The 23,281-nt window shown below is 52.8% G+C and overlaps 9 protein-coding genes across 9 annotated transcripts; 6 read left to right on the top strand and 3 right to left on the bottom strand.

Moving 5' to 3' along the window:
• Positions 1-50: 50 nt before the first annotated feature.
• Positions 51-1,583, bottom strand: QC761_209740 (uncharacterized protein; the record flags this gene model as incomplete). Its single annotated transcript, XM_062876712.1, has 2 exons — positions 51-797; positions 864-1,583. The coding sequence occupies 2 exons, from the start codon at positions 1,581-1,583 to the stop codon at positions 51-53; spliced, it is 1,467 nt and encodes a 488-aa protein (XP_062735333.1).
• Positions 1,584-2,457: 874 nt separating this feature from the next.
• Positions 2,458-6,446, bottom strand: NAM7 (ATP-dependent RNA helicase; the record flags this gene model as incomplete). Its single annotated transcript, XM_062876711.1, has 3 exons — positions 5,956-6,446; positions 5,511-5,824; positions 2,458-5,452 (listed from the first exon to the last, which is right to left on the bottom strand). The coding sequence occupies exons 2-3, from the start codon at positions 5,786-5,788 to the stop codon at positions 2,458-2,460; spliced, it is 3,273 nt and encodes a 1,090-aa protein (XP_062735332.1). The 5' UTR covers positions 5,789-5,824; positions 5,956-6,446.
• A 16-nt stretch (positions 6,447-6,462) lies between these two features.
• IMP4 (snoRNA-binding rRNA-processing protein imp4) lies at positions 6,463-8,121 on the top strand. Its single transcript, XM_062876710.1, has 5 exons — positions 6,463-6,653; positions 6,715-6,958; positions 7,020-7,054; positions 7,107-7,255; positions 7,305-8,121. The coding sequence occupies exons 1-5, from the start codon at positions 6,648-6,650 to the stop codon at positions 7,759-7,761; spliced, it is 891 nt and encodes a 296-aa protein (XP_062735331.1). The 5' UTR covers positions 6,463-6,647; the 3' UTR covers positions 7,762-8,121.
• Positions 8,122-8,455: 334 nt separating this feature from the next.
• QC761_209710 (uncharacterized protein) lies at positions 8,456-11,090 on the top strand. The gene is made up of 3 exons (XM_062876709.1): positions 8,456-8,780; positions 8,855-9,406; positions 9,580-11,090. Exons 2-3 carry the CDS (start codon positions 9,338-9,340, stop codon positions 10,528-10,530), a joined length of 1,020 nt encoding a protein of 339 aa, XP_062735330.1. The 5' UTR covers positions 8,456-8,780; positions 8,855-9,337; the 3' UTR covers positions 10,531-11,090.
• Positions 11,091-11,402: 312 nt separating this feature from the next.
• Positions 11,403-14,572, bottom strand: TOM70 (TOM (translocase of outer membrane) complex component). Its single transcript, XM_062876708.1, has 3 exons — positions 13,803-14,572; positions 12,268-13,690; positions 11,403-12,207 (listed from the first exon to the last, which is right to left on the bottom strand). The coding sequence occupies exons 1-3, from the start codon at positions 13,986-13,988 to the stop codon at positions 11,972-11,974; spliced, it is 1,845 nt and encodes a 614-aa protein (XP_062735329.1). The 5' UTR covers positions 13,989-14,572; the 3' UTR covers positions 11,403-11,971.
• Positions 14,344-15,468, top strand: ABZ2 (Aminodeoxychorismate lyase; the record flags this gene model as incomplete). Its single annotated transcript, XM_062876707.1, has 2 exons — positions 14,344-15,295; positions 15,354-15,468. The coding sequence occupies exons 1-2, from the start codon at positions 14,598-14,600 to the stop codon at positions 15,466-15,468; spliced, it is 813 nt and encodes a 270-aa protein (XP_062735328.1). The 5' UTR covers positions 14,344-14,597.
• Positions 15,469-16,139: 671 nt separating this feature from the next.
• QC761_209680 (uncharacterized protein) lies at positions 16,140-17,912 on the top strand (the record flags this gene model as incomplete). The annotated part of the gene is made up of 2 exons (XM_062876706.1): positions 16,140-16,661; positions 16,723-17,912. 2 exons carry the CDS (start codon positions 16,140-16,142, stop codon positions 17,737-17,739), a joined length of 1,539 nt encoding a protein of 512 aa, XP_062735327.1. The 3' UTR covers positions 17,740-17,912.
• Positions 17,913-18,112: 200 nt separating this feature from the next.
• On the top strand, positions 18,113-19,639 carry THR1_1 (Trihydroxynaphthalene reductase). Its single transcript, XM_062876705.1, has 3 exons — positions 18,113-18,685; positions 18,737-19,035; positions 19,145-19,639. The coding sequence occupies exons 1-3, from the start codon at positions 18,259-18,261 to the stop codon at positions 19,487-19,489; spliced, it is 1,071 nt and encodes a 356-aa protein (XP_062735326.1). The 5' UTR covers positions 18,113-18,258; the 3' UTR covers positions 19,490-19,639.
• An 838-nt stretch (positions 19,640-20,477) lies between these two features.
• On the top strand, positions 20,478-22,913 carry MDL1 (ATP-binding cassette permease mdl1; the record flags this gene model as incomplete). Its single annotated transcript, XM_062876704.1, has 1 exon — positions 20,478-22,913. The coding sequence occupies one exon, from the start codon at positions 20,478-20,480 to the stop codon at positions 22,911-22,913; it is 2,436 nt and encodes an 811-aa protein (XP_062735325.1).
• Between the last annotated feature and the right edge of the window lie 368 nt (positions 22,914-23,281).

Raw genomic sequence — 23,281 nt, 5'->3', positions numbered from 1 at the left:
ACACTTTTGAATCAACCCAATCCAATCAGCTTTCCAATCACACCCTCAAGTCATCTCTCTAAACTCCCCCTCCCCTTTCCCCCCAAACCTACTCCCTTCCTCTCCCTAATCGCCCTCTCCCACCTCTCCCTCTCCAACCCCTTCACATCCCCGGGTATCTTCTCCATGTCCCCCACCGCCATCCCAAACACCTCCATCAACTCCGGCACCTCGGCATGATCCCTCGTATTCCTCATCCTATGACACCAACTAACAATCTTATCCACCCCCTCACTCCCATCCCCTCCCAACTCCATGTTCTTCCCATCAATACTCGGCGTCTCACTCGCCCTATGCCTAACCCCCATCTTCACACTCTCCCCATCCCCATTCCCAGCCCTCTCCCCCCTCCCCCACTCCCCCAACTCCTTGATCGGACTAGCCACATCCTCCCCACCAACCGGCTCAAATAAGAATTCGCCCCCTATCTGCCTCGAATCGCCCCCCTTGTGCGCCAGCCCCTTGGGTATCTGCTTCAGACCCTGAACCACACTCGCCAAACTCGACCTGACCAGATGAGTCTTTGTATACGCCGGCCTCTCCCCCAAAGCCAACGTCCGAATCATGCCCAGCTCCGCATACAATTTCCGCGTGGGATCCGTGTAAACAGGAAAAGGACACCCAGTCTCAGAGGTGTACATATCGATCAAGCCCGGATCGCCACACCCAATCACAACGATAAACGTCGGGATGGGTAAACCCAGCAAATCCGACGGCGAAAATGCAGACGACAAGGTCCGGAGGTAATCTTGACAGTTCTATCCCCACCATCACAATCAGTCATCAATCATACCACGGGAAAGGTAAACGGAGAGTACACATACACCACAGTAAAAATGCCTAACAAACACAAGCAACACCCTCCTCGCCACATGCCGCCCCGTGTACAGCGACCGAAACGTGTGCGACTTTCCATTGCGGTCCAGCACAATGTAGTTGTCAATCTTCTTCAGCGTCGCCAGCGTAGGAAGGGAGTTATCCGCCGAGACGTCTTCGGAAAAGTCGAGGGGGTTGGTCGTGTCAATGTCGGCTGTTGAGTTCCTGTTGGCCGCCGTCGACTTGACAGAACCACCACCACTACCACCGCCACCGTTTGTTCCAGACTGCTGCTGTGACTGTGATGGTGAGACACTAAAGGTAGCTGCCCTCCTCGTCGTTGTTCCAGCACCATCACCGCCCAACGTCGTGTTAGTCTCCGGCTTGGCGGCAGCGGCGCCCGCTCCGCTTTCTGTAACCGTGGTGTCGGGGGTGACTGTGGTTGTTGGCACGTCCGACGCTAGATCTTTCGGGGGCGACGCCATGATGGTTGTATATTGGGCTTTTGAAAGGTTCGAGTATTCAGGTACCGTGGCGCCAAAAAGTTTAAGGTGTGTGCTAGGTAATCTAGAACGTGCATCGCTGAACCCCCAACCAGCATGATCATCAGCTTGGTTGGGTCTGCGACTCCAAAAGGCGGGGTGGGGTTGCCCAGTGGTGGTGCGTGGCAGGCAAAGGGTGGGGCGGGATGAGGTCACAGTGGAACTTTCCCTTAGAACCCATGGCATTTATCGGCTATCTTCACGTGAGCTCGTGTTACTTGATCGCCGAGGCTCACAAAGAAAGAAGCGTGTCGCGTCTGGCGGCTCAAAGACTTCACAAAATGATAAGGGGCACATATGGTAGCGGAATAAATGATAGTGCTATTCTGATCCTCTATCTATCTATCCGCTCGTTTGTTTAGAAATCACCAATCTCAAATAGGAGTGAACGAGTGACTAGTGGTTAGTGTTTCAGCACTAGAATCTGATCAAGTCAAATATCCAGCCTGTACGAAGTGAATGCCCAACAGGCGTGAAAATGAGCGGCTACCTTCAGCCTTCCTCCCCAAAATTTATCAGACTACCACCGCTGTCCTTCTCATCCATAGATAGTTCCAAAACAGGATGCCCCTGGGTGGTACAGAAGGCTGGACCGACTTGTCCATGCCACATGTGTGACCACCTCGACTCGCTACACTAGCTCCCTCCCCTGAGCGACGTAATGCTGGAACAAAAGACCCTAACAATTCTCAACTACCTCCTGCATCTCAAAACTCGAGGCCTCTGAGGCCGGTCGAGCCACATCTGCCTGTCAAGGATCGACAGGCACCATAGGTCGTCAGAGCAACGCTTTGGCAGCGGCGGGTCGCTGCGAGGCGCAGAAGGATATATGTACCCAGTCTCTACCAGAGTAGGTAGGATCAGCGCTCCCGGAAACTGTGACTCGTTTTCATGACCGATCAGGAACGACCGGGCGGATCCGAAGTTGCGTGCTCGACCGAGGTATGCTGGGCGGAGCCAGACGAGATGGTCCTCCATATGCTGCTTGGTGCGATAACTGCTTCAGTTGTTTGGTTTTGCTTCAGAAACAATACCAGCACAACCACGCTGCTCAAAACACTCAGTCGAACCCTGTCCCAATTTGACTAGCAAACGCTGTGCTGACACTCTTCTCGTCATCATCGAAGCGACGGCCATATCCGCTGCCCAAGCCAAGACTGCGCCCGCCGCTCTCCACGTACTGCTTGAGACGGTCGCTACGGCTGTACGAGGTAGGACGAGCCGAGCTGATAGCCTCGCTAAGACCAGCTCCCAGGCTCGCACCACCCTGACCGACGCCCTTGCCACCAATAACACTCGCACTCGCATCCGTAAACTCGCTGTTGGCAACGCTCTCGCCAGCAACACTCTCAGCAATGCGAGCACGACCCTTGGCCCCGGGACGGCTAGCCGGGTTGGCCCCGGGCAAGCCGGGCCACTGCTCTGGATGGAAATTGGAGAACATCTGAGGGTAAGCCGATGTAAGGCCCGCGCCACCCAAGGCAGAGCTGTGAATGGACGAGACATCATCCGGAATACCGTTGGCATACGAAAGTACCGAGCCAGTGTCGAAATCGCGGTGTGAGCCGTTGACACCGCCGCCATAACCTCTGCCGTTGGTATAACCACCGGACACATGCTGGGCCTGTGCGTTGTGGCGGGGACGGAAGCTCATCTTGGGCCGGCTGAACTGGATGAGGGAAGTCTGAAGGTTGGTAAGAGGGCCTTCCACCAAGCACTTGCGATCCTTGAAGTGAACAAGAAGATGATGCCATAACTCATGCTTGGACAGAACCTTGGGGTTGCCAATGATGACAAGACCATACTTGGCTCGAGTGAGCGCGACGTTGAGACGACGAGGATCGGACAAGAAACCAATGCCCTGGTTGTCGTTGGAACGGACGCAAGAAAGAACGATAAAGTCCTTCTCACGGCCCTGGAAAGCGTCGACCGAAGCAACCTCGACCTCCTTGTAGCTCTCCTTTTTGAAAGTGCCCGTATTCTGCATGGTGCTGACAATGTAGCTGCGCTGGCCTTCGTACGGAGTAATGACACCGATATCAGACGGCTTCACACCAGCCTTGAAGAAGCGAGTAACAATCTTCTCCACGTTGGAAGCTTCGGTGCGGTTCAGGTAAGATGTTCCGGATGCCGAAATTTCTTCGTTGCCCAAGTTGGACCAGAACATCATCGGAGTTTCAGCAACAGGCCAGGGGAAGTCGACATCCTTGCGAAGCCGCTCAGTTATGGTGACACCGTTCTGGAGCGACCCTTCGTAAAACATGTTGGAAGGAAATTCTGAAAGGCAAGGGTGCATACGATACTGAACGTTGAGCCGAATGGGAACCAGGTTGAGCTTGACCAACCTCTCGAACAGAGACTGGTTAAGACCAGCCTTGGCCGCCTTCTTGTTCATGATGACGGGGCCGAGCTGCTTGTGATCACCAACAAGAACAACCTGCTTGCATCCGAGGACAAGAGGAATCATGCACTCGGGCTCAGCTGACTGAGTAGACTCGTCGATCAGCACGTTTCGGAACTTCATTTTGGACAGTCTCGGGTCGCCAGCACCGACGCAAGTGCAGCACACGACATCAGCGCTGTTGAGAATCTCCCTCTCGGCCTGGCGAGTCAGTTGCTTGAACCTCTTCTCGTCCTGAGAAGACAGTTCACCTGCGGCGGCCTTGAGCTTGTTGAGATTTGTGAGCTCACTGCTCTGCTTGTAAAGGCGGACCTGCTCGTGGAGGGCCAAGAAGCTGACGGACGATTCGACATCCTCACGAGACTTGGCTGTCAAGCGAACGACCTTGAGACCCGTGCGGTGAATACGTTCGCAAAGCTGGTCCACAGCAACGTTGGAGGGGGCGCAGACGAGAACCTGACTATTGTTCATTCTGGCAAGATGGTAGATAATGGTGGCTGAGGTGACCGTCTTTCCGGTACCTGGCGGCCCCTGGATCAAACTGAGAGGGGTGGACAGAACAGTCTTGATGGCAGTGATCTGACTGTGATTCAGCTCAGGCAACCCTGGAACGTGGAACCTCTTCGGCATCTGCGTCTTCATGGGGGCAACGGCTACCTCGTGGCCCAGCAACTTATGGAAAATGTACCCAGAAACACTGAGCTCATCCACAGCGAAGGTCTTCATAGCGAATTGCATACGGTCGTAGGACGTGGCCTTCCACACATAGTCGGCCGAGAAGTTGTGCGTGCATTCGGTGGGAACCGATTTGTCGTTCGCCGCCTTTCTTAACTCAAGGGTAACTTCGTCCGACTGGTTGTTGGGGATCTTGATAACATATCCAACACCCTCCCATGGGGCACGAAGTTCGCCCTTGTACTTGATGCGCATCTCATCGCCCACGGCCAATTTGACATCGCCGGATTCGATCTTGGGCAGGATAAAGCTGGCCAGGTGCTTGTTGTTCAGACCCATATCCCAGCGAACCACGAGGTGGTCCTCAGACTGCGCTTCCTTGAGCTTCTTGTCATAGTCCGACTCCATCTTCACAAGGGGCCCAAAGACATTCTGATAGTGGTACGGATCATCGTACTTGAGGAGCACGGGATGCGGATCGTCGTCTACGCCGGTTCCTTTCTCCAGATCGGCGACAGTGGCACTCGGAGCCTCTTTCCACATCTCCTCAAGTTTCGCAATCATGGGCGGGGTCAAATGGCGAGCTCGAAGCTGTTCGGCGTCGGTCGGTGGGGAGACAATCCAGTTGAGAAAGGACCGATCCTCGATGAGGGGTTGCCATCGCGAAACATCCCAGCTCATGTCCTTGGCCGAACTGCCAGCAGCGCAAGGTTGGCGACACAAAAGAACGACAACGGTATCGGATTTGGCGGGGATGAAGCCCAGCATAAAGACATTCTTGTTGCCGCAGTTGTAGCATTCGAGGGTGGTATCGCCAAGGGCTGACTCGGGATGAAGCTGAACCTCTTTGTGACGGGCTCGTACAAGGTGGTTGACAATATGTGAGGAACTTGAATTACCACGAGCACTGCAGAACCACTTGTTGCATTCCTTTGCAATGCACTTGACCACACAGGACGGGGAGTGAATGCCGCAATACCTACGCAAACTAGTCAGTTATGATACCCACCACCATGTCCCCAAAACCCATGACTTACGCGCAAGCGTGAGCGGGCAGCTCCTTTTCCTCTTCTGGACCTCTCGAGTTTACATCGTTTCTTGGGCCACTGAAGTTGCTGTCATCATCGCGGAAGTCTTCGGGGCCCTGGTTGTCATTGTCATCATGGCGACGGAGGGCGTTTGTCGGGGAGCCGTGTTCCTTAAGATCGCCCAGGAAGCTTTCGGTTTCATCGTCGAAGTCGTCGGCGGTGGCATTAATGGTGGCGGCAGAGTCGGAAACAAGGTGGTTTCCGAGGTGGTTGAAGGCGTCCTCCATTATCAAACAGACGGCAAGGGTGCCGGGACACTTGGGCTGCAGGATGGTAAGCAGGCGAACGCAATCATGGGATTTGCAGGCAAGAGAGATGTGTGACAAGAGGACGGGGGGCAAAAGTATGCTAATGTTGCTTGAACGCGACGAAGTGAGGGAGGGGAATGGCGCACAACGTGCTGGGTGCTGCCGAGGCTAACCTTGAATCACCGGTCGAGAAATATTATTTGGTAGGTTGGAGGGCACACACTGCGCGCGGCTGTCTAGGTATCGTTGGGATGTCGCAGTGACAGGACGTTGATAGAGACAAAAAAAGAGCTGATGGAATTGCAAGCGACGGGACGGTCACATCATCGCTGACACAGGAAATCGAGGCAGCTGATGGGCTCGCAAGTCCACAGAATGAATGGGTGGTGAGGGAAGCTCTGGAAATTCGTGTGTTTCTGTTGCTCGCTGCCGGCGGTTTGCGATTTTTTGGCTGTGGGAATCCTGCACCTTGTCAGCGCTCATAGTAAAAGAGACGCCTCCCAAAGTGGAAAGTGGCGGCTATCAGGCTGCGGGTACAGCTGCACGGCAGGTGGGAAAAAAGTTGGCCAGGGGTCCGTGCTTCCTTTTTCTGTTGGTGCCCCTCCACTGATATGGCCGATTGATAGGCGCTGATAGCGTTTGCTTCTCAGCCTTGCAGGGGAATTATTTTCTCCAGCGCTATGGTAACCTTCCATCAAAAAGCCATTTCGAGAACCCTTTTGGCCATTCAGCAAGCAAACTACGCCAAAATTTACAGATCCCGAAACTCTGAAAGTGATATCTCTCAGTGCGCCGTTCGCCATCCTCCAGATTAAGCGTCACACCAACAACATTCACAATGATTGTCAGTACTTGGATGTCGCAGCCCGAACCTCGCGTATCCACCATCTAACAAGTATCTTCAGCGCAAACAAGCCAGGCAAAGGCGAGACTATCTCTACCGAAAAGCAGTTCTTCTGCGCGATGCCGAAGTTTCAGAGAAGAGGGCGAAGCTGAGAGCTGCCTTGGCTTCGGGCAAGCCGCTGGATCCAGAACTCGCCAAAGATACCCAACTTCGCAAAGACTACGACTACGATGCGTCGCGCGACGTCGCCGAGGATGATTCTCTCGATATCGATGATGAATACTCCGAGCTTTCAGGTGTCGTTGGTATGGCTCTCTTCTGTGGGTGGTGAAAGCGCACATGGCCAGGTGCTGATATTCCTTTTAGACCCTCGCATTCTTGTGACTACTTCTCGAGACCCCGTAAGTGTCATTTGCCGTCATCTTTGCATTGTGAGACTAACCTTTTCTCTAGAGCTCGAGACTCATGTCCTTCAGCAAGGAAATCCGATTACTATTTCCCACGGGCATCAGACTGAATCGTGGTAATTTGGTGCTGCCAGAACTGGTCCGCTCAGCGCAAGCCGAGAAGCTCAGTGATGTGATTTTGCTGCACGAACATCGGTGAGTTATGTTTACTGGCTTTAATTGAATGTCTTCTAATCCGAAGTAGTGGTACACCCACGGCCATGACCATCAGCCATTTTCCCCACGGCCCGACCTTGATGGCTTCCCTTCACAATGTTGTACTCAGAGCCGATATTCCAAGGTCGATCAAGGGAACGGTATCAGAATCCTACCCGCACCTCATTTTCGACGGCTTTACAACAAAACTGGGTCTGAGAATTGTCAAGATCCTGAAGCATTTGTTCCCGCCACGAGACGTTACTGCCAGCAAAGCCGCAGGCAACAGAGTTATTACTTTCGTGAACCAAGATGACTGCATCGAGGTCCGTCATCACGTGTATGTGAGGACAAGTTACGACTCAGTCGAACTTTCCGAGGTTGGCCCACGGTTCACTATGCGACCATTCTCAATCACCATGGGAACACTCGAGAACAAGGATGCCGATAGTGAATGGCACCTAAGCCAGTATACTCGCACCAGCAGGAAGAAGAACTACTTCTGAGCGGCATAGGGTTACTTTTGGCCTGGTTTTTAAGTGAAGGGACGGTGAAAGATGATCAACCACCCGTATGAAGAAGCGCGATCAGGCCAGCTAGAGGACATCTGGCAGACCACGAAGAGCTGCGTCGACAAGTCGGCGCTTGGGTGGGAGGGGGATATCACTCTATGGCGAGACACGGGCTCAGCGCAATACGGAAACCCCAGATGTTGGTGGACGTTGCAGAATCGGTGCAAAGAAGTGGGCGGATGCAGGAGTAATGGCGACAGGGCGTTAATGGAAGGGAAAAATCGGGTTGCTTATATAATCAAGGGGTTCAAGGGCAGTGTGATGGGGGCGATCCAGCACATACAAGGCTCGGTTTTAAATGGGAAGCTTCATCGTAAGACGTTGGGTCACTCGCTTTTGTTTCAGTGCCCGGTGACTGCCATCTAAAAAACGGAAAGCCAGAGCTGCGATAGAGGACCATTTCAACCAATTGTGGGGAGACATGCAGATCAACCTCAGCCTCGCTGCAGGTGACGCCATCAAGTTTGCCGCCGTTGCATATGATTCCGAGGAGCTGGACAGCGACATGTTATTTCTGAGGGCAAGTGCCTAGTAGGTATCTGGGTATAATTGTTTAACACGGCTGGTGATGAGACAATTCTGCAGATTATGGGAGTTCAATGAGCAAGTATCAACAGAGAAATGGGCCGGAACAATTTCCAGGCCCAGGACTTTCTACCAGTTGTCATTGAAGGAGCTCGAAGCTCTTACGCTGCCCGTCTCGGAGGTTGCCTTGCCATTCCACAAACGATGTCCAATGGTTGCCGAGAACAGAAGTGAGCTGGTATACCTTCCTTGTTTTGACCGCTTTATCGGGATGGTCCAGAACACACGGAAGAGCTCGACTCCGCTATCTCCACGACGAAGCTTCAGCTAAGCAGCTTTGTCTTGTGAAAAAAGGGGCTCAAGTACTCCGTGCCTTACGTACATGAGCTCCTTTCCAAACCAAGCTCTCCAACATCGTCTTCTATGCAGTACGTTTATATTCGCCGATCCTAGGTCTCGTGCCCTGAAAAGACCCCTAACAAAGAAGAACCAAAAAAAAAAGTCACTGCCTCGCGCTGCAGGCCTCGTAAGCACGGGGCTAAGACTCGCAGGGTTCATCATCTGAACCAAAAAGGGTTTGGTATGGGCGGCGGCTTGGACCTCGTCCTGAAAACTGAGAGAGAAAAGGGAAATTTGCGGGTCCATCAACCGTCAAAGTGGAGACCAGGTGCAGCGACCAAAAGCCATCAGCCACACCTGAACGGACCACTCGGGTGCTCGTCAACTGGCCAGCAACGTGCAGGCACTGGATGGGAGAGGCCAAGGCAGCGCAAGCTGGGGAGATTAGATCAATCCGAGCCTTCACAAACCACCAACAACCAGTTACCACTTCTTCCTTCCAGTCAATTTTCAAGGAAGCAAGTTGAACAACGACGGAGCGCGCGCCATCGCATTGATCCCGACAGATATCATTACAGCAACCTTTGACGAGACCAGGACAAAACACATCAATTGAACAGAAAGCGGTGCAATTGCGTCAGCTACAATGTCCTACAATCCTTACAACCAGGGCCCCTCGGCCGAAGCTGGATATGGCGGTGGATATGGACAACCCGTGAGTATTTCTCTGAATCGCGTCGCGGTATCAGGTGCGGATGGGCCGGACAGCGCCGAAAGTCATATGCCTTGTTTTCATAGAGGCACGGATGCTCTTTTTGCGGTCACCGCCAAGCGCGCGCACTACTATTCATGGGTTTGACATGCTAACTCGTCGCTTTCCGTCGACAGGAACAACATGAGATGCAATCATATGGACAGCAGTATGGACAACCCTACGGTGGACAATCTTACGGACAACAACCCTACGGCGCGCCACAACAGCAACCATATGATCCTCCTCAGCAACAGTACGGCTCATCAGCTACCGTCCTCACCCAAAACCAGTTCCTCGAGCGCGTGTCGGCCATTCGCCAGGAAATTCAAGGCTTGACCCAGATTATCCGCAGAGTCGAATCTCTTCACCATGCTGCCTTGTCCAGCACCGACGGCCATGCTCAGGCCGAGCTCGACGCCGAGGTCGCCAAATCGCAACTCAAGAACACGGCCATCAAGGATCAGATCCAGTCTTTGAAGATGGATACGGAGCGGACGACAGCCGAGCATGGCACCTTTGCCCTGAAGAAGCGCCAGTTCGACAGTCTCAACAACGATTTCAAGGACACCATCCAAAAGTTCTTGCAGGAGGAGCAAGCCTACAGACAGCGCTGCCGCGAGCAGATCATGCGCCAGTACAGAATCGTCAACGAGAACGCCACCGAAGCCGAACTGCAGCAAGCCGCTGATGCCAACTGGGGTGACGAGGGTATCTTCCAGACTGCCCTCCGCTCCAACCGCTCCGGCCGCGCCTCGGAAGTTCTCGGCAATGTCCGCGCTCGCCACAACGACATGATTAAGATTGAACAGTCCATCAACGACCTTGTCGACCTTCTCGACATCCTCAACCAGCAGATCGTTCAGCAGAGCGCCGTCATCGAGGATGTGGCTCAAAAGGCCGAGCAGACGACGGACCACCTCGGCAATGCCAACACCCAGATCCAGACTGCTGTCAAGAGCGCTCGCAACAGGAGAAAGCTCAAGTGGTGGTGCTTGGGTATTACCATCTTGATCCTGATCATCATCGCTGTGGGTGTTGGTGTCGGTGTTTCTGTTGTCCAAAAGAACAACCCTCCCGCTCAATAAGCATGCCAGTATTAGAATCCGTTTGCGGAAGCGCTGATTGACTGGGTTGTGTTTGGCACTTTTTGGTGCCTGTTTTTCAAGGAGAAAAGGCGTAATACGAAAGAGTGGAGGAGAGCGTTTTCAACATGCAATCTGTTGATTTTGTATGAGCGAAGGGCGTGGGCGGTGGAAATGTTGATTTACGAGATCATTATAATAGACTCCCAATAGGGTTTGGGGGGGACGTGTAGCAACGCAAAAACAGGACCCTGGTTTGGTGGTGGTAGCTGGTGATTGATGTTAGGCGGGACTTAATGACGGGTTTTTGATGGAACATGCTGCTAATGATGATGGGTCCGTCATTGGCCGGGAGTGAGAAATCAGGGGTTTCTTTCCTTCTTCTTCTCAGTCTAGGTATAAGAGAAGATGGTAGTTTTTTCTTGTTATTTTTTGGTTTTTTTATTGGGGAGGAGGCTCACGCGCGTTGTTAATTCTTTTCGAGTAAACCACTATGTAGCATGTACAAAAGTACAGAGTACATACGGATTAATTCATGTCTTTTTTTTTGTTCCCTTCGCTCACCCCTCTGGACGTTGCGCAATCCTTTCATCCCTGGCTCCCTCACCACTAAATAGTTGATACACAAGTAGGTTGGTTGGCCCATATGATGTTGTAAACCATGCATCGAAGGTAAATTAATGGGCCCTCTGAATACCTTTGAAGGGCTATTAACTATATTCCAAAGGCTACTGGTTATCCCGCAAGGTGTAGTTTGCAATATAATATGGGGGCTATCCTATTTGTGTGTACTAATTATGTTGTGGGCAGGGTGTCTGGGTTATTTGGGATCCCTTGACACAACACAAAAAGCAAAGAGTTCAACCTTTTTCTTATACCGCTTTTTGATCGATTATCATTGAGCGCTTCTCCCAAAGCTACATATGTAAAGAAACAAGAGTAATGTACTTGTATACTTCCCACCAACCTCACCCTCACCCTCACCCCCTTTCTCCACCCAGCCAAAAACAAAACCCTCCCACACCTATAATGACAAACAAGAATAAAAACAAGAATCATGACCATGAAAAAAAGGAGATGTTCATTCCTCCATGGGTTGCGTAATAGAGTGGCGTGGTTTTCGTTGCGGGACGACCCGCTGGTTTGTTTCTTTCCCCAGTCTTTCTCTCCCGTCATCGTACACAGATATTAACCACCCTCTCCCCAAGCATGCAGTCATACAGATGTATAAGATGAACAAGAAAAATACAAAAAACACCATGGACTGCTCATGATACATGTTTGGAAAAACGGTTCAGACTCCAGTTGCGGCGCGCGTTTTGACGGGGTATACCATTCATCACGGTTCAATTTTGAGATCGCAAGACGGTCATATCACCACCCAACGAAATAGCATTCTTCGCATCTGTGCTCCTGTCCGGCTTCCCCACACCCACACAGCCTTCTATCGGACCACACCGCCGCCCATGCCCGACAGCTTGCTAGCCAAGTCGGGATACTTCTCCTGCACTTGGATCTGGGTTCTCGTGGCCTCGGCATATGAGATGGCGCTGACAAGCTCTCCCTCTGTTCTGGCAAGTTCAGCCGCACGCTCGAAGTACTTGAGGGCCTCGGTCACGCGGCCCTGTTGGAGAAGCAATTGTGCCATGGTGGCAACGGCGATATCGCACTCGGGGTCAACTACGAAATTCCATGTTAGCAAACAACGAACAAGATATGTGAAAATGTGCAACCACTTACTGATGAGGGCCTTTTCGCAGAGCTTCTCAGCCTCGCTGAAGTCTTGCTTCCATTGAAAGAGGGCAAGAGACTTGTTGATCAAAGGCAGCACATTCATCGACATGGGCTTGGTCTCCTTTTCCAGCTCAATGGCAGTGTCGAATTTCTCGATAGCTTCGCTGAACTTGGTCTGGTCCAGGAGAAGTTCACCATAGTAGTTGTAGACGTCTGGGATCTTGGGGAAGTTCTTGATGCACCGCCTGAAGGTCGCCATGGATGAAGCGATGGAACCGAGCTTGTACTGGGTCACACCGAGTTGGATGTGAGAGAAGATGAAATCGGGGTCCAAATCGATCGACTTTTGGTAATCCTTCTGCGCATCGGCGAACTCGCCCTTGATGAAATGAAGCTGGGCGCGGTGGTAGTAAATATCCGGGTCTTCTGGGTTCTTGGCGAGGGCGGCTTCGAAATCCTCCTCAGCCTTGTCTGGGGCACCGAGCTCCAGATTCATGCTGGCCCGCTTGATATAACTCTGGGTGAGCCCGGGATCAAGCTCGATACTCTTGGACAGATCGGCCAAAGCCTCCTGATGCTTGCCTTTGAGGCATTGGAATGTACCGCGAAGGTTGTGAGCGTAAGCCTCGTATTCACCGAGGTCTCCCAGAGTCAGAGCCTTCTCGAAAGCCTCGGCAGCCTCCTCGTATGATGGCGCAATCTTGCTTTCCATCGCCTTCAGACCCTTTTGCAGCTGGCCCTTTCCAGTCTCCTCGTCCAATTCGGCGTCATCCTCCAACCCCGCTGGCCTTGGCTTGGCCCTGAAGCTTTGAAGATAGTTGCCCACAAAGGTCGCGCTGGGCAGTCTGGCGGGCTTGGTTTCGAGGATTTCCTTCGCCTTGGTCTCGGCAAACTTCTTCAGAAGACGCTCGACGGCCTGCGCACTCTGCTCGTTCCTGAAACCATCGATGATACAGCTGGCGGTGATGTCGAGGAGAGCTTCGCTGTACTTGCCGAGGTGGTCGTAAGCATTCGAGCGGCGGTTGAGGGCCTTGATGTACTCATTGTCGAAGGCAAGAGCGGCGGTGGTGTCCTCAACAACCTTTTCCCATTCGCTCAGGGCGTTGTGGCAGGCAGCGCGGTTGCAGTAGTAAACTGGGTCTGGCTTGCAAAGGATGGCTTTCGAGTAAAGCTCAATGGCCTTGTTGAAATCCTTCTGGTTGTAGGCCTTGTTACCAGCCTCCTTAAGCTTAGCGGCATACTCCTTGCGTTGGGATTCGGATAGGCCGATGACACTGGCCTCGTCAATTTCTGGCAGCTCATCGGCGGTCTCTACTGTGGCGGTCTTGGGGGTTTCTGCTTGCTTCTCGGCGGCAGCGCCCTTCTCGGCTTCCTTCTCGGCCTGTTTCCGTTTCCGCCTCTCCTTCTTGCTGGGCTTTGGGACAGACTCCTAGAAAAGAGAACAAAGGGTCAGTATCCCGGTAGGCGACGATGACGACGACGATAAGGGCGGCGACGAGGGGTGTGATGGGGTTGACGACAGGGTGGGTGCTTCTGCTCACTTCATCAGGACCCTTGCGGATATAGTAAACAACACCGGCACCGGTGACCACTACAGCGACACCAGCAATGGTATAGACGAGGCCTTTGTTCTCAGAGGCCCAGTTGGAGATGCGGTCCCACAGCGATGAATTGCCCGGCACTGTTACAGTGGTCCCCGCGGGGCCTGAAGCAATCGTGGGAGCCATGGCTCTTTTGGGTGCAGGGAGCGCTTAGTGAAGGGCTCAGCCGGAGAAAGATGATATAGGTGGTCAAGACTGGGAAGGGACGATAACAAAAAAAAAGTGAGATAACAAGCCACTCAACACTGGACTGGGTGTGGGTGGATGGCCGGGTTGGTGATGCAGATTATTCGTGAATATCCTGCGAAGCAAAGCCTTGACGTCTCTCCCAGCAACTGAGCAGCCGACAGCAAGCCATGGAAGCTTGATCAAAAAAAATTGGTCCAGCGCGGCCCGCCAATTGCGACTGCTGCAACCTGCTCCACCACGCGGTTTTTCCGGAACCTGACCTGGCACACCTTTTGGACTTGCCTCCTGCCACCGATAAGAAAACGGTGACTTCACTCTTTGCTAATCAAGGTCCAAGCTCCACCCCCACCAACACCAAGCAGAAGCAGCATTGCAACCTGAGGCACCAATAATTTGTCTTGTGTCAACACAGAACGCTGCGGGTCCCCACAGTAACCCTCAGGGGCAATTTAGGAGGGGTCGCTTTTGGGCAGTATCAGGAAGTAATCAAATTACAGCTTGATTTTGGGAGATAGCTCAACACTTTTATTCAATTCTTGATTCAAAATGGCATCGTCCGATTTTCAGATCTTTACTTCTCTTCGTTACGACCCTGCCCTCCTCCAAGTTCACTCCCACCCAGACTTCACCCACGCAAGCTGGAACCATGGCCACTCCTCTCCCTTTTACATGCTAGACTACCACCGCGACCGCATGCTTCGCGCAGCTCATCATTGGAAATGGGACTCTGTCATCTCTTCTCTCACTGGTGACGTTGGACTTCAACTTTTGGCGGACAATATCACAGCTCATCTCGCTCAAAAAGACCAGCCAGCCCGAGTAAGGGTGAACATTTTCCAGAACGGGAAACTAACAGTGACGTCCGCTCCCGTCCCATCAGTCCCCCTCTCAAGACTCTTTCCAACAACACTAGACCTCCCTACACTGGACTTGTACTCAGGCAGTGTGTTCGAAGTGGTAGTCGACACAACAGACAACGTCAATCCATCAGAGTTCACACATTACAAGACCAGCCAGAGACAAGTATACGAGGAGGCGAGGCAACGGGCCGGTATCACGTCACCCACGATTTCCAGGGAAGTCTTGATTGTGGATAGCAAGGATGGGTCGGTAATGGAGGGGTCGATTAGCACGCCTTATTTCTTTCGGGATGGGAAATGGGTCACACCGTTCGTGAATAAGGAGACTGATAAAGAATGGCATGGTGGGCAGGATGGTACCACCAGGAGGTGGGCTCTGGAGAGGTATGTTTATAAGAAGGGGATGATTGGTATGGGGCGATGTTCTAACGGGTTTGGGTAGGGGACTTGTTGTTGAGGAGGTTGTTTTAGCTCAGTCTCTGGTTGATGGAGAAAAATGCTGGCTGAGCACCGGAGTTAGAGGGTTCATACTTGGGCGGGTAAAACTGAACCCATGAGATGATTCTCCAGCCATGTCAAACGCGTGGCAAGCCAATTCTGTCACCTGTGGCATCATGAGGCGGCCTACGTAGACCATAGCAGTATGCTGAGTCTACTGTGATAGAAAATCCGCGGCAGAGGTTCGTGTAAGGCTCATGGGAGGCTGGGCGAGTTTTGCTGGAGAAACACAGTTGACTGGCTTATCGGGATGGCTCATAAACAGGCTCTGCGACAAGGCAAACAATCTTGGTATCAACCGGTCAAAAGAAGCAGTCGCACCTTTTGTCACATGGTAAACACCATGGAACTGGTAACACCACGGCTCACCGCGGCTCTGCTTCAGATAACACTTGTCAACACCAGTCTCGGCCGTTACAACCAGCCGACCGATGACAATGCTCTGTCATTACGCCCTTCCTGCTGTCGACGTAATGCTTCTGCGATTTGAGTCACACACGACTGCGGTTTGCGCGCGTTATCAACATAGCCATCATGGAGAGGAAAGAGCGACAACGGAAATTGACGGCTGGTACCAAGGCAGCCATCATGTGTGAGCTCCTCCGCGCGGGGAAGGTCACCTCGTTCTTTCCATCCAGACATCAACCCAGTCACACATGACAGCATGAGTCTTATTTAAGCAAACGAACCACCTCTTCGGTTTTCCCATTCATTTCCTACTTGATTTCCTATGGTAATACCATCCTACTTTAGCAAAACCACCACCCTCAGCCTTCAACAACTGCTTCTCCTTTCTCTACTCACCACCAACTACACCCAAGACTCTCCCAACTACCAAAACCCACACCACCAACACAACATCATGGAGTCTATCTTCATTGCCCAGTCCAAGCTCCGCGCCGAGCTCGGCCTGCACAAAGTCAAGGCCATCCCCAACAGCAAGTTCCAGCGCCATGGCACCAAGGCCTACGCTTCTGCCATCAACCGCTATGGCCTCCAGCCCACCAAGCCAGGCCCTCTTACTTCCGGCAAGATCCGCGACCCGAGCACCAACTGGACCTCTGGCAAGTTTGCCGTGGGGGCCATACGCGACATGTGGACCTCTCTCGTTGAGAAGACGGGAGACAACAAGCCGGGAGAGGTTGGGGCCCAAGACCAACAAGGTGACATGGAGTACCTTTGCGAGGTGTTGATCGGTACCCCTCCTCAGAAAGTCCTATTGGACTTTGACACTGGCTCTGCCGACCTCTGGGTATGTTGCTACAACGTCTCCCCTTCAGATTGCTATGGCCTGCTGACAGTTACCAACACAGGTTCGTCCGGATGCTTTCAAGAACGATCAGTCCAGCACCTTCGCACCTATGCACAACAAAAGCTGGAAGATCGAGTACGGTGATGGCAGCTCTGCGTCCGGCTTTGTTGGCCAGGATACCATCTCCATTGGTGGCCTCGTCATCAAGAAACAAGCGGTTGAGGTGGCGAAGCATGTGTCCTCTCAATTCAGCCAGGGCGTCATGGGCGGTCTCCTTGGACTGGCTTTCAAGCAGATCAACACTGTACACTCGACCATGGGCATCCGCGATCCTCAGCCAACCCCAGTCGACAACATGATTGAGCAGGAGGATATCCCCAAGGAAGCCGAGCTATTCACATCGGCCTTTTATAGCTCTCGTGATCTCAAGCCCGAGTCTTTCTATACCTTTGGCTGGATCGATCAAGATCTGGTCAAGAAATGCGGAGAGGAGATCACCTGGGCCAAGGTGGACAACTCTCAGGGTTTCTGGATGTTCGACAGCACGAGTGCCAGCGTTGATGGTGACAAGATCGAACTGTCTGACAACAAGGCCATTGCTGACACTGGCACTACCCTCGCGCTCATCTCAGACGAGGCTTGTGACGCTCTGTACAAGAAGATCGACGGAGCTGCCTACAGCGAGAAGTACCAGGGCTATCTCATCCCCAAGTCTATCAAGGTTGACAGTCTTCCAGATTTTAGCGTGGCTGTCGGTGGGAAAGAGTTTGTCATCCAGAAAGAGGATCTCATTTTTGCGGAAGCCGATGAGAGCAATTATTACGGCGGTGTCCAGTCCCGCGGTTCCATGCCGTTTGATATTCTTGGAGACACGTTCTTGAAGTCCATCTACGCTATTTGGGACCAGGGCAACTCGCGCTTTGGTGCCGTTCCCAAGATCGAGAAGGAGCAGAAGGCTCCCGAGCCATCCAAGGACGGTGATGGTGCGCAGAAGGTGATTTGCACGCTCGACAAGAGCCCTGCCAAGAAGTCGGTCTGCATCGCCAATTCTGCCTTCGTCTGCCCTTCTGATTGCTAGTTGAGTTGTTATTATTCTGGCTGCTGGACAGATTTATCGTAACAGGTGAGATGATAGGATGGCTGAATCGTCTTCTGTGGGTGATGGATGAAGGAACACATTCGGGTCCCTTGTTTGCTGCAACGTTTGGTAGGATTAGTTCATTATGCAATACAAGCAGTGTTTTTGGCATGATACTGTTGATCATTGTGAATTTAATTTAGTATCAGGTGAATGTACTGCGTAGGTTGCAGCGGTTACAAGCGGCCCGGGGCACTTTCAGCCAAGTTGGCGGCGCTCAGGCCCTGGAGGGGTGGGCTGCGACCCCACACTCCGTGATCGGGGGTTGACCCGGTGGGTGGATGCGGATGCGCGGGCAGATGGTTCTCCAACAAAAATATTTCGACTCATTCACCAGGTGTTACACAGACCACTCACACGTTTTGGCTGTGAGAGAGTGACACACACACGACGGGAGCGGCTCTTCCCGACATCACAACCCCTTTGTAACACCCCTTCTTCTCTCCTCAACCAGCAAGCATGGCCTCCCAATCTTTTGTCATCAGATCCCCTTGCTCCTCCGCCAATATCGGCCCGGGCTTCGACGTCATCGGCCTCGCCCTGTCAATGTTCCTGGAGCTGCACGTCACTGTCGACCCACCTGCATCTTCAACAGAGAATTACCCCCTCAACTGCAAGATCACATACGAAGGGGAAGGGGAGGATGAGATTTCCCTCGACCCGGAGGTGAATCTCATCACGAGGGTGGCGCTGTACGTGCTCCGGTGTCACGACCAGAGGGCCTTTCCCAAGAACACGCACGTCCATGTCAAGAACCCTATTCCGTTGGGGAGGGGGCTTGGGTCGAGCGGGACGGCGGTTGTGGCGGGGGTGATGTTAGGGAAGGAGGTGGGCGGGTTGCACCATTTGACCATGGAGAGGTTGTTTGATTTTATTTTGATGATTGGTGAGTCTTTTTGGGATGATTTGGGGAAACGGTTGCTGATATATGGGACAGAGAGACATCCTGACAATGTTGGGGCTTCGTTGTTTGGCGGGTTTGTCGGGACTTACCTGAAGCCGTTGACGCCCGAGGACACGGCGAGGGTGGAGATCCCGCTCAGTGAGGTGTTGCCTGCGCCGCAGGGGGGAGTTGACACGGGGGATAGACCTCCTGAGCCGCCGGTGGGGATTGGGCACCATATCAAGTTCCCTTGGGCGGGGGAGATCAAGGCTGTGGCCATCATTCCCGAGTTTGAGGTGCCTACGGCGAAGGCGAGGCAGGTTTTGCCGGCGGAGTATCCTAGAAACGATGTGGTAAGTTTTTTTTTCTTTTTTTTTTTTTCTTTTCTTTTTTTTTCGTTTTCTGGATGGGTGAGGAAGGGACAGTGGGGGGTTAAGTGATGCTGATTTTTATGGGAAACAGACATTCAACCTCCAGAGGATAGCGCTTTTGCCGGTTGCGCTGGGCCAGAGCCCGCCTGATCCGGAGCTGATCTATCTTGCTATGCAGGATAAGCTGCACCAGCCGTACAGGCAGACGCTCATTCCGGGGCTGACGGAGATTGTGGAGAGCATGACTACTGCTACGCAGCCGGGGCTGTTGGGCGTTTGCTTGTCTGGTGCCGGGCCGACGATTCTGGCGTTGGCGACGAGCAACTTTGAGGAGATTGCCAGCAGGATTATCAAGAAGTTTGAGGAGAACAAGATTACGTGCAGCTGGAAGGTGCTGGAGCCGGCGGAGGGGACGACGGTGGTGAGGACAAAGTAAACGGAGACAAGAGAGGGATGGAAGAGAGGGTGGCGAAAAGGGGGTTTAAGATATAAATAATGATAGATAGATGGGATATAAAAAAAGCATGAAAATGATACCCGGTTGAACGGTATCTTGAAGGCTTACTTCCTGTTACGTGAGTTACGTATCTGTTATCTTGTGAAATATAAATTTGCCCTTTCTGCGCATGTACAACATGTGGTGGCATATAAAGGTGTAGATTTGATGCGCAACTTGCTCTTATTCAGGGGCAAATATTCTCTCTTTTAAGCGACTGCGCATGACAAGACGGGAAAAACCGCCCGCAAGCACAACCAAAACCAAAACCACTCTACCTTGACCTTGATTCTCTCCCAAAATCACTTGAGAGATGACGGCAATTGGACTGGAGTTGAGGCTTTCCTCCGAATCAGGATTTTCCAAGGTGTATAGTTTTGTTGCTGAATTAGATAGCGATCAAGCGGAGGCATTACGCTTCACTGGCATCGGCTAGGCTCGTAGGCTCTTATGGAGGTGGTGCTTGGGATTAAGTTTGGTCATATGTCTACACTGAATGATGCCAAGAGCAATTGCACCTGCCACCTGGCAGGCACCGGGAAGCCACGAAGAAAAACCGCATCCGGCCCGTTCAGGCTCAAACCGCACAGTGGACCCCACGCTTGCCGCCTCGGCGATTAGGATGACGGAATCCCGATGCCCAGCAATTTATCGACAGGGATCCCATTTGGCGGCCGGGACTGCGACCGAACCTCATCCATCCGAGCCGCGATTTTTCTTCTATTCACTTCCGCTCCCCCATTGCTCCGTGATTCACATGGAATTCGACGCGCCCTGAGGCCGACAACTGCGCACACTACGGCCTGCGCCTGGTCGACATGACAACCCCCGAATATTGGATCTTCTCGAGATAGCGAGGCCCACTTCCATCCCAACAACGACTTAGAATTCTCTCATACAGCCAGTTCGAGCTTAGAAAGCACTCGTCATGGTTTCGGGGGCGGTCGCAGCGGCTGCTTTTCGCCGCGCGGCTCTGCTCCCGCAACGCACATTATGTGCAGGCGGGATAGGCTATGCAAATGCGCCCTTACTCGCACCTTCACCATCACCAGCGTCGCTGATATTATCCCGGGATGCGTTCCAGACGCTGAGGCCATCCTCGGCCGCAGCTCCCGCGAAGCTCCAACCCTGCCGCCACTTCTCCTCCCGCGTGGGAGCGGGGAGGACCCCCGCGGCAGCAACACCAACATGTTCACCACAATCATCACTCGGACTACGACCTAGGGTTGCCCAGCCAACATGGACGTCGCCGATCAACATTCTTCGCCGGTTATCTACGTCACCACCAAACCCAGAGCAGGCTGTTGCCAAAAAGGACCAGCAGTCTTCAACACAAGAGGAACAAGAGGAAAAGGAGGAAGAGGTGGACCAGCACCTCAAGGCACATGGATTCCAAAAGAGCGCAAAGGCGGCCAAGGCTGCGCACATCAACATGGCGGCGCGCTTGTCCAAGGAAGGGAAAGGTCAGGAAGGCAAGCCTGGCTGGGCTGAGGTCTGGCGTCTGATCAAGATCGCCCGGCCTGAGCTCAGATGGCTGGGCGTGGCCTTTGTCCTGCTGCTCATTTCTTCCAGTGTCACCATGTCGATTCCCTTCTCCGTGGGCCGTATTCTGGATCTCTCCACCAAGGAAGATGCCGACGAGGTTAGGCTATTTGGGCTTACTCTGACACAGTTCTTTTGCGGACTTGCTGCTGTGCTTACCATTGGTGCGACTGCCAACTTTGGGCGGATTATTCTGCTCAGAATTGTTGGCGAGCGCGTTGTGGCTAGGTTGAGGACGCAGCTTTACCGGAGGACGTATGTTCAGGATGCCGAGTTCTTTGATGCCAACCGGGTCGGTGACTTGATCTCAAGGCTCAACTCGGATACGGTCATTGTCGGCAAGAGTATCACGCAGAACGTCTCGGATGGTCTTCGATCTTTGGTTAGCGGTGCTGCTGGGTTTGTCGCCATGGCTTGGCTAAGCCCGAAGCTGACGTCTATTATCCTTGTTATGGTCCCTCCTATCGGTATCGGCGCTGTCTTGTACGGCCGTTCGATTCGCAACCTCAGTCGACAGATTCAAAAGAATGTCGGCACGCTTATGAAGATTGCAGAGGAAAGGTTGGGCAACATCAAGACGAGCCAGGCTTTTGCCGGCGAGGTTCAAGAGATTGGACGGTACAGCAAGCAGGTCAAGAAGATCTTTGCGCTCGGCAGACGGGATGCCATCATTTCTGGCACATTCTTCGCTTCTACCAGTTGGGCGGGCAACATGACTATCCTGGCCATGCTCATTGTGGGAGGCAACCTTGTTCGGACTGGGGCCATGACATTGGGTGACTTGACGTCTTTTATGATGTACACTGTCTTTGCAGGGTCCAGTTTGTTCGGTGTCAGCGGCTTCTACTCGGAACTGATGAAGGGTGTTGGTGCTGCTAGTCGTCTTTTTGAGCTCCAGGACCGAAAGCCCAGCATTCACCAAACTGTCGGCACGAAAGTCAAGTCGGCGCAGGGCCCTATCAAGTTTTCCAACGTCCACTTTGCTTACCCCACGAGACCGGCGGTGGCTATCTTCAACGGCCTTGATTTCGAGATTCCTTCTGGCAGCAATGTCTGTATTGTTGGTCCCTCTGGCGGTGGCAAGTCCACTGTAGCCTCCATGTTGCTTCGCTTCTACAACCCAACGTCAGGCACTATCACTATCAATGGCGTCGATATTTCGACCATGAACGTCAAATCGCTTAGGCGACGCATCGGCATGGTCGCACAGGAGCCCGTGCTCTTTTCGGGTACCATTGCCGAGAATATCTCGTATGGACGGCCCGAAGCTAAGAGATGGGAGATCATTGCGGCTGCTCAAAAGGCCAACTGCGGTTTCATCAGCGACTTCCCTGATGGTTTGGAAACGCAGGTTGGTGCCCGTGGAGCCCAGCTCTCGGGTGGGCAGAAGCAACGCATCGCCATTGCTCGCGCTCTCCTCAAGGATCCCGATATTTTGCTCCTGGATGAGGCGACCTCGGCACTTGACGCCGAATCCGAGACTCTCGTCAACTCTGCCCTTGCCGAATTGCTCAAGGGACGCAGCACCACCATCTCGATTGCCCACAGACTCTCCACCATCAAACGGTCGGACAAGATCATTGTTCTGTCCAGCGAAGGCACCGTGGCCGAAATCGGCAGCTACACTGAGCTGAGCAACAACCCCAACAGCGCTTTCAGCAAGCTTATGGAGTGGCAGATGTCTGGCGCTGATGTCCCCACGTCGGCCAGTCCTCGTATTACCGAGGCTGAGGAGATTGAGGAGGACTTGGAGGAGCAGGAGGAGGAAGAGTATGATGAGCATTCTGAAGGGGTTGAGGAGGTTGAGGAGAAGAAGCGGTAAATGAACTAGGGATATCTGGGAGGAGACATCCTCTTTACGATATGCTCAAGGTTAACGGGTTGCTCGATCGGTGACTGGTGTGCGATCACCTTAATGGACCCAGATATCTGAGCTCCTTGAGAGAACGGAGAAGCCGATTGTTCGCGTGTGCCCGTCGCATATGAAAGACGGGACCTAACCACCGCGGAATTTGCATATTCATATATAGGGAGAGGCGTCTGTCTATATACAGGAAAGATGTGGCTGCATTTATGGATTAATGAGTGTACATCATTCGGGATTCAGGGTGAGCGGAAATCTCCACTCGACACATGGGAAACAGAGACAGAAAAAGGGAAAAGGTGTTCAAAAATTTGGCGAAAATGGGG

Source organism: Podospora bellae-mahoneyi, chromosome 2, assembly GCF_035222275.1.
Source record: "Podospora bellae-mahoneyi strain CBS 112042 chromosome 2, whole genome shotgun sequence".
Lineage (NCBI taxonomy): Eukaryota > Fungi > Ascomycota > Sordariomycetes > Sordariales > Podosporaceae > Podospora > Podospora bellae-mahoneyi.
The sequence above is the reverse complement of the archived record's forward strand: the minus strand, read 5'-3'. Positions and strand labels throughout refer to the sequence as shown.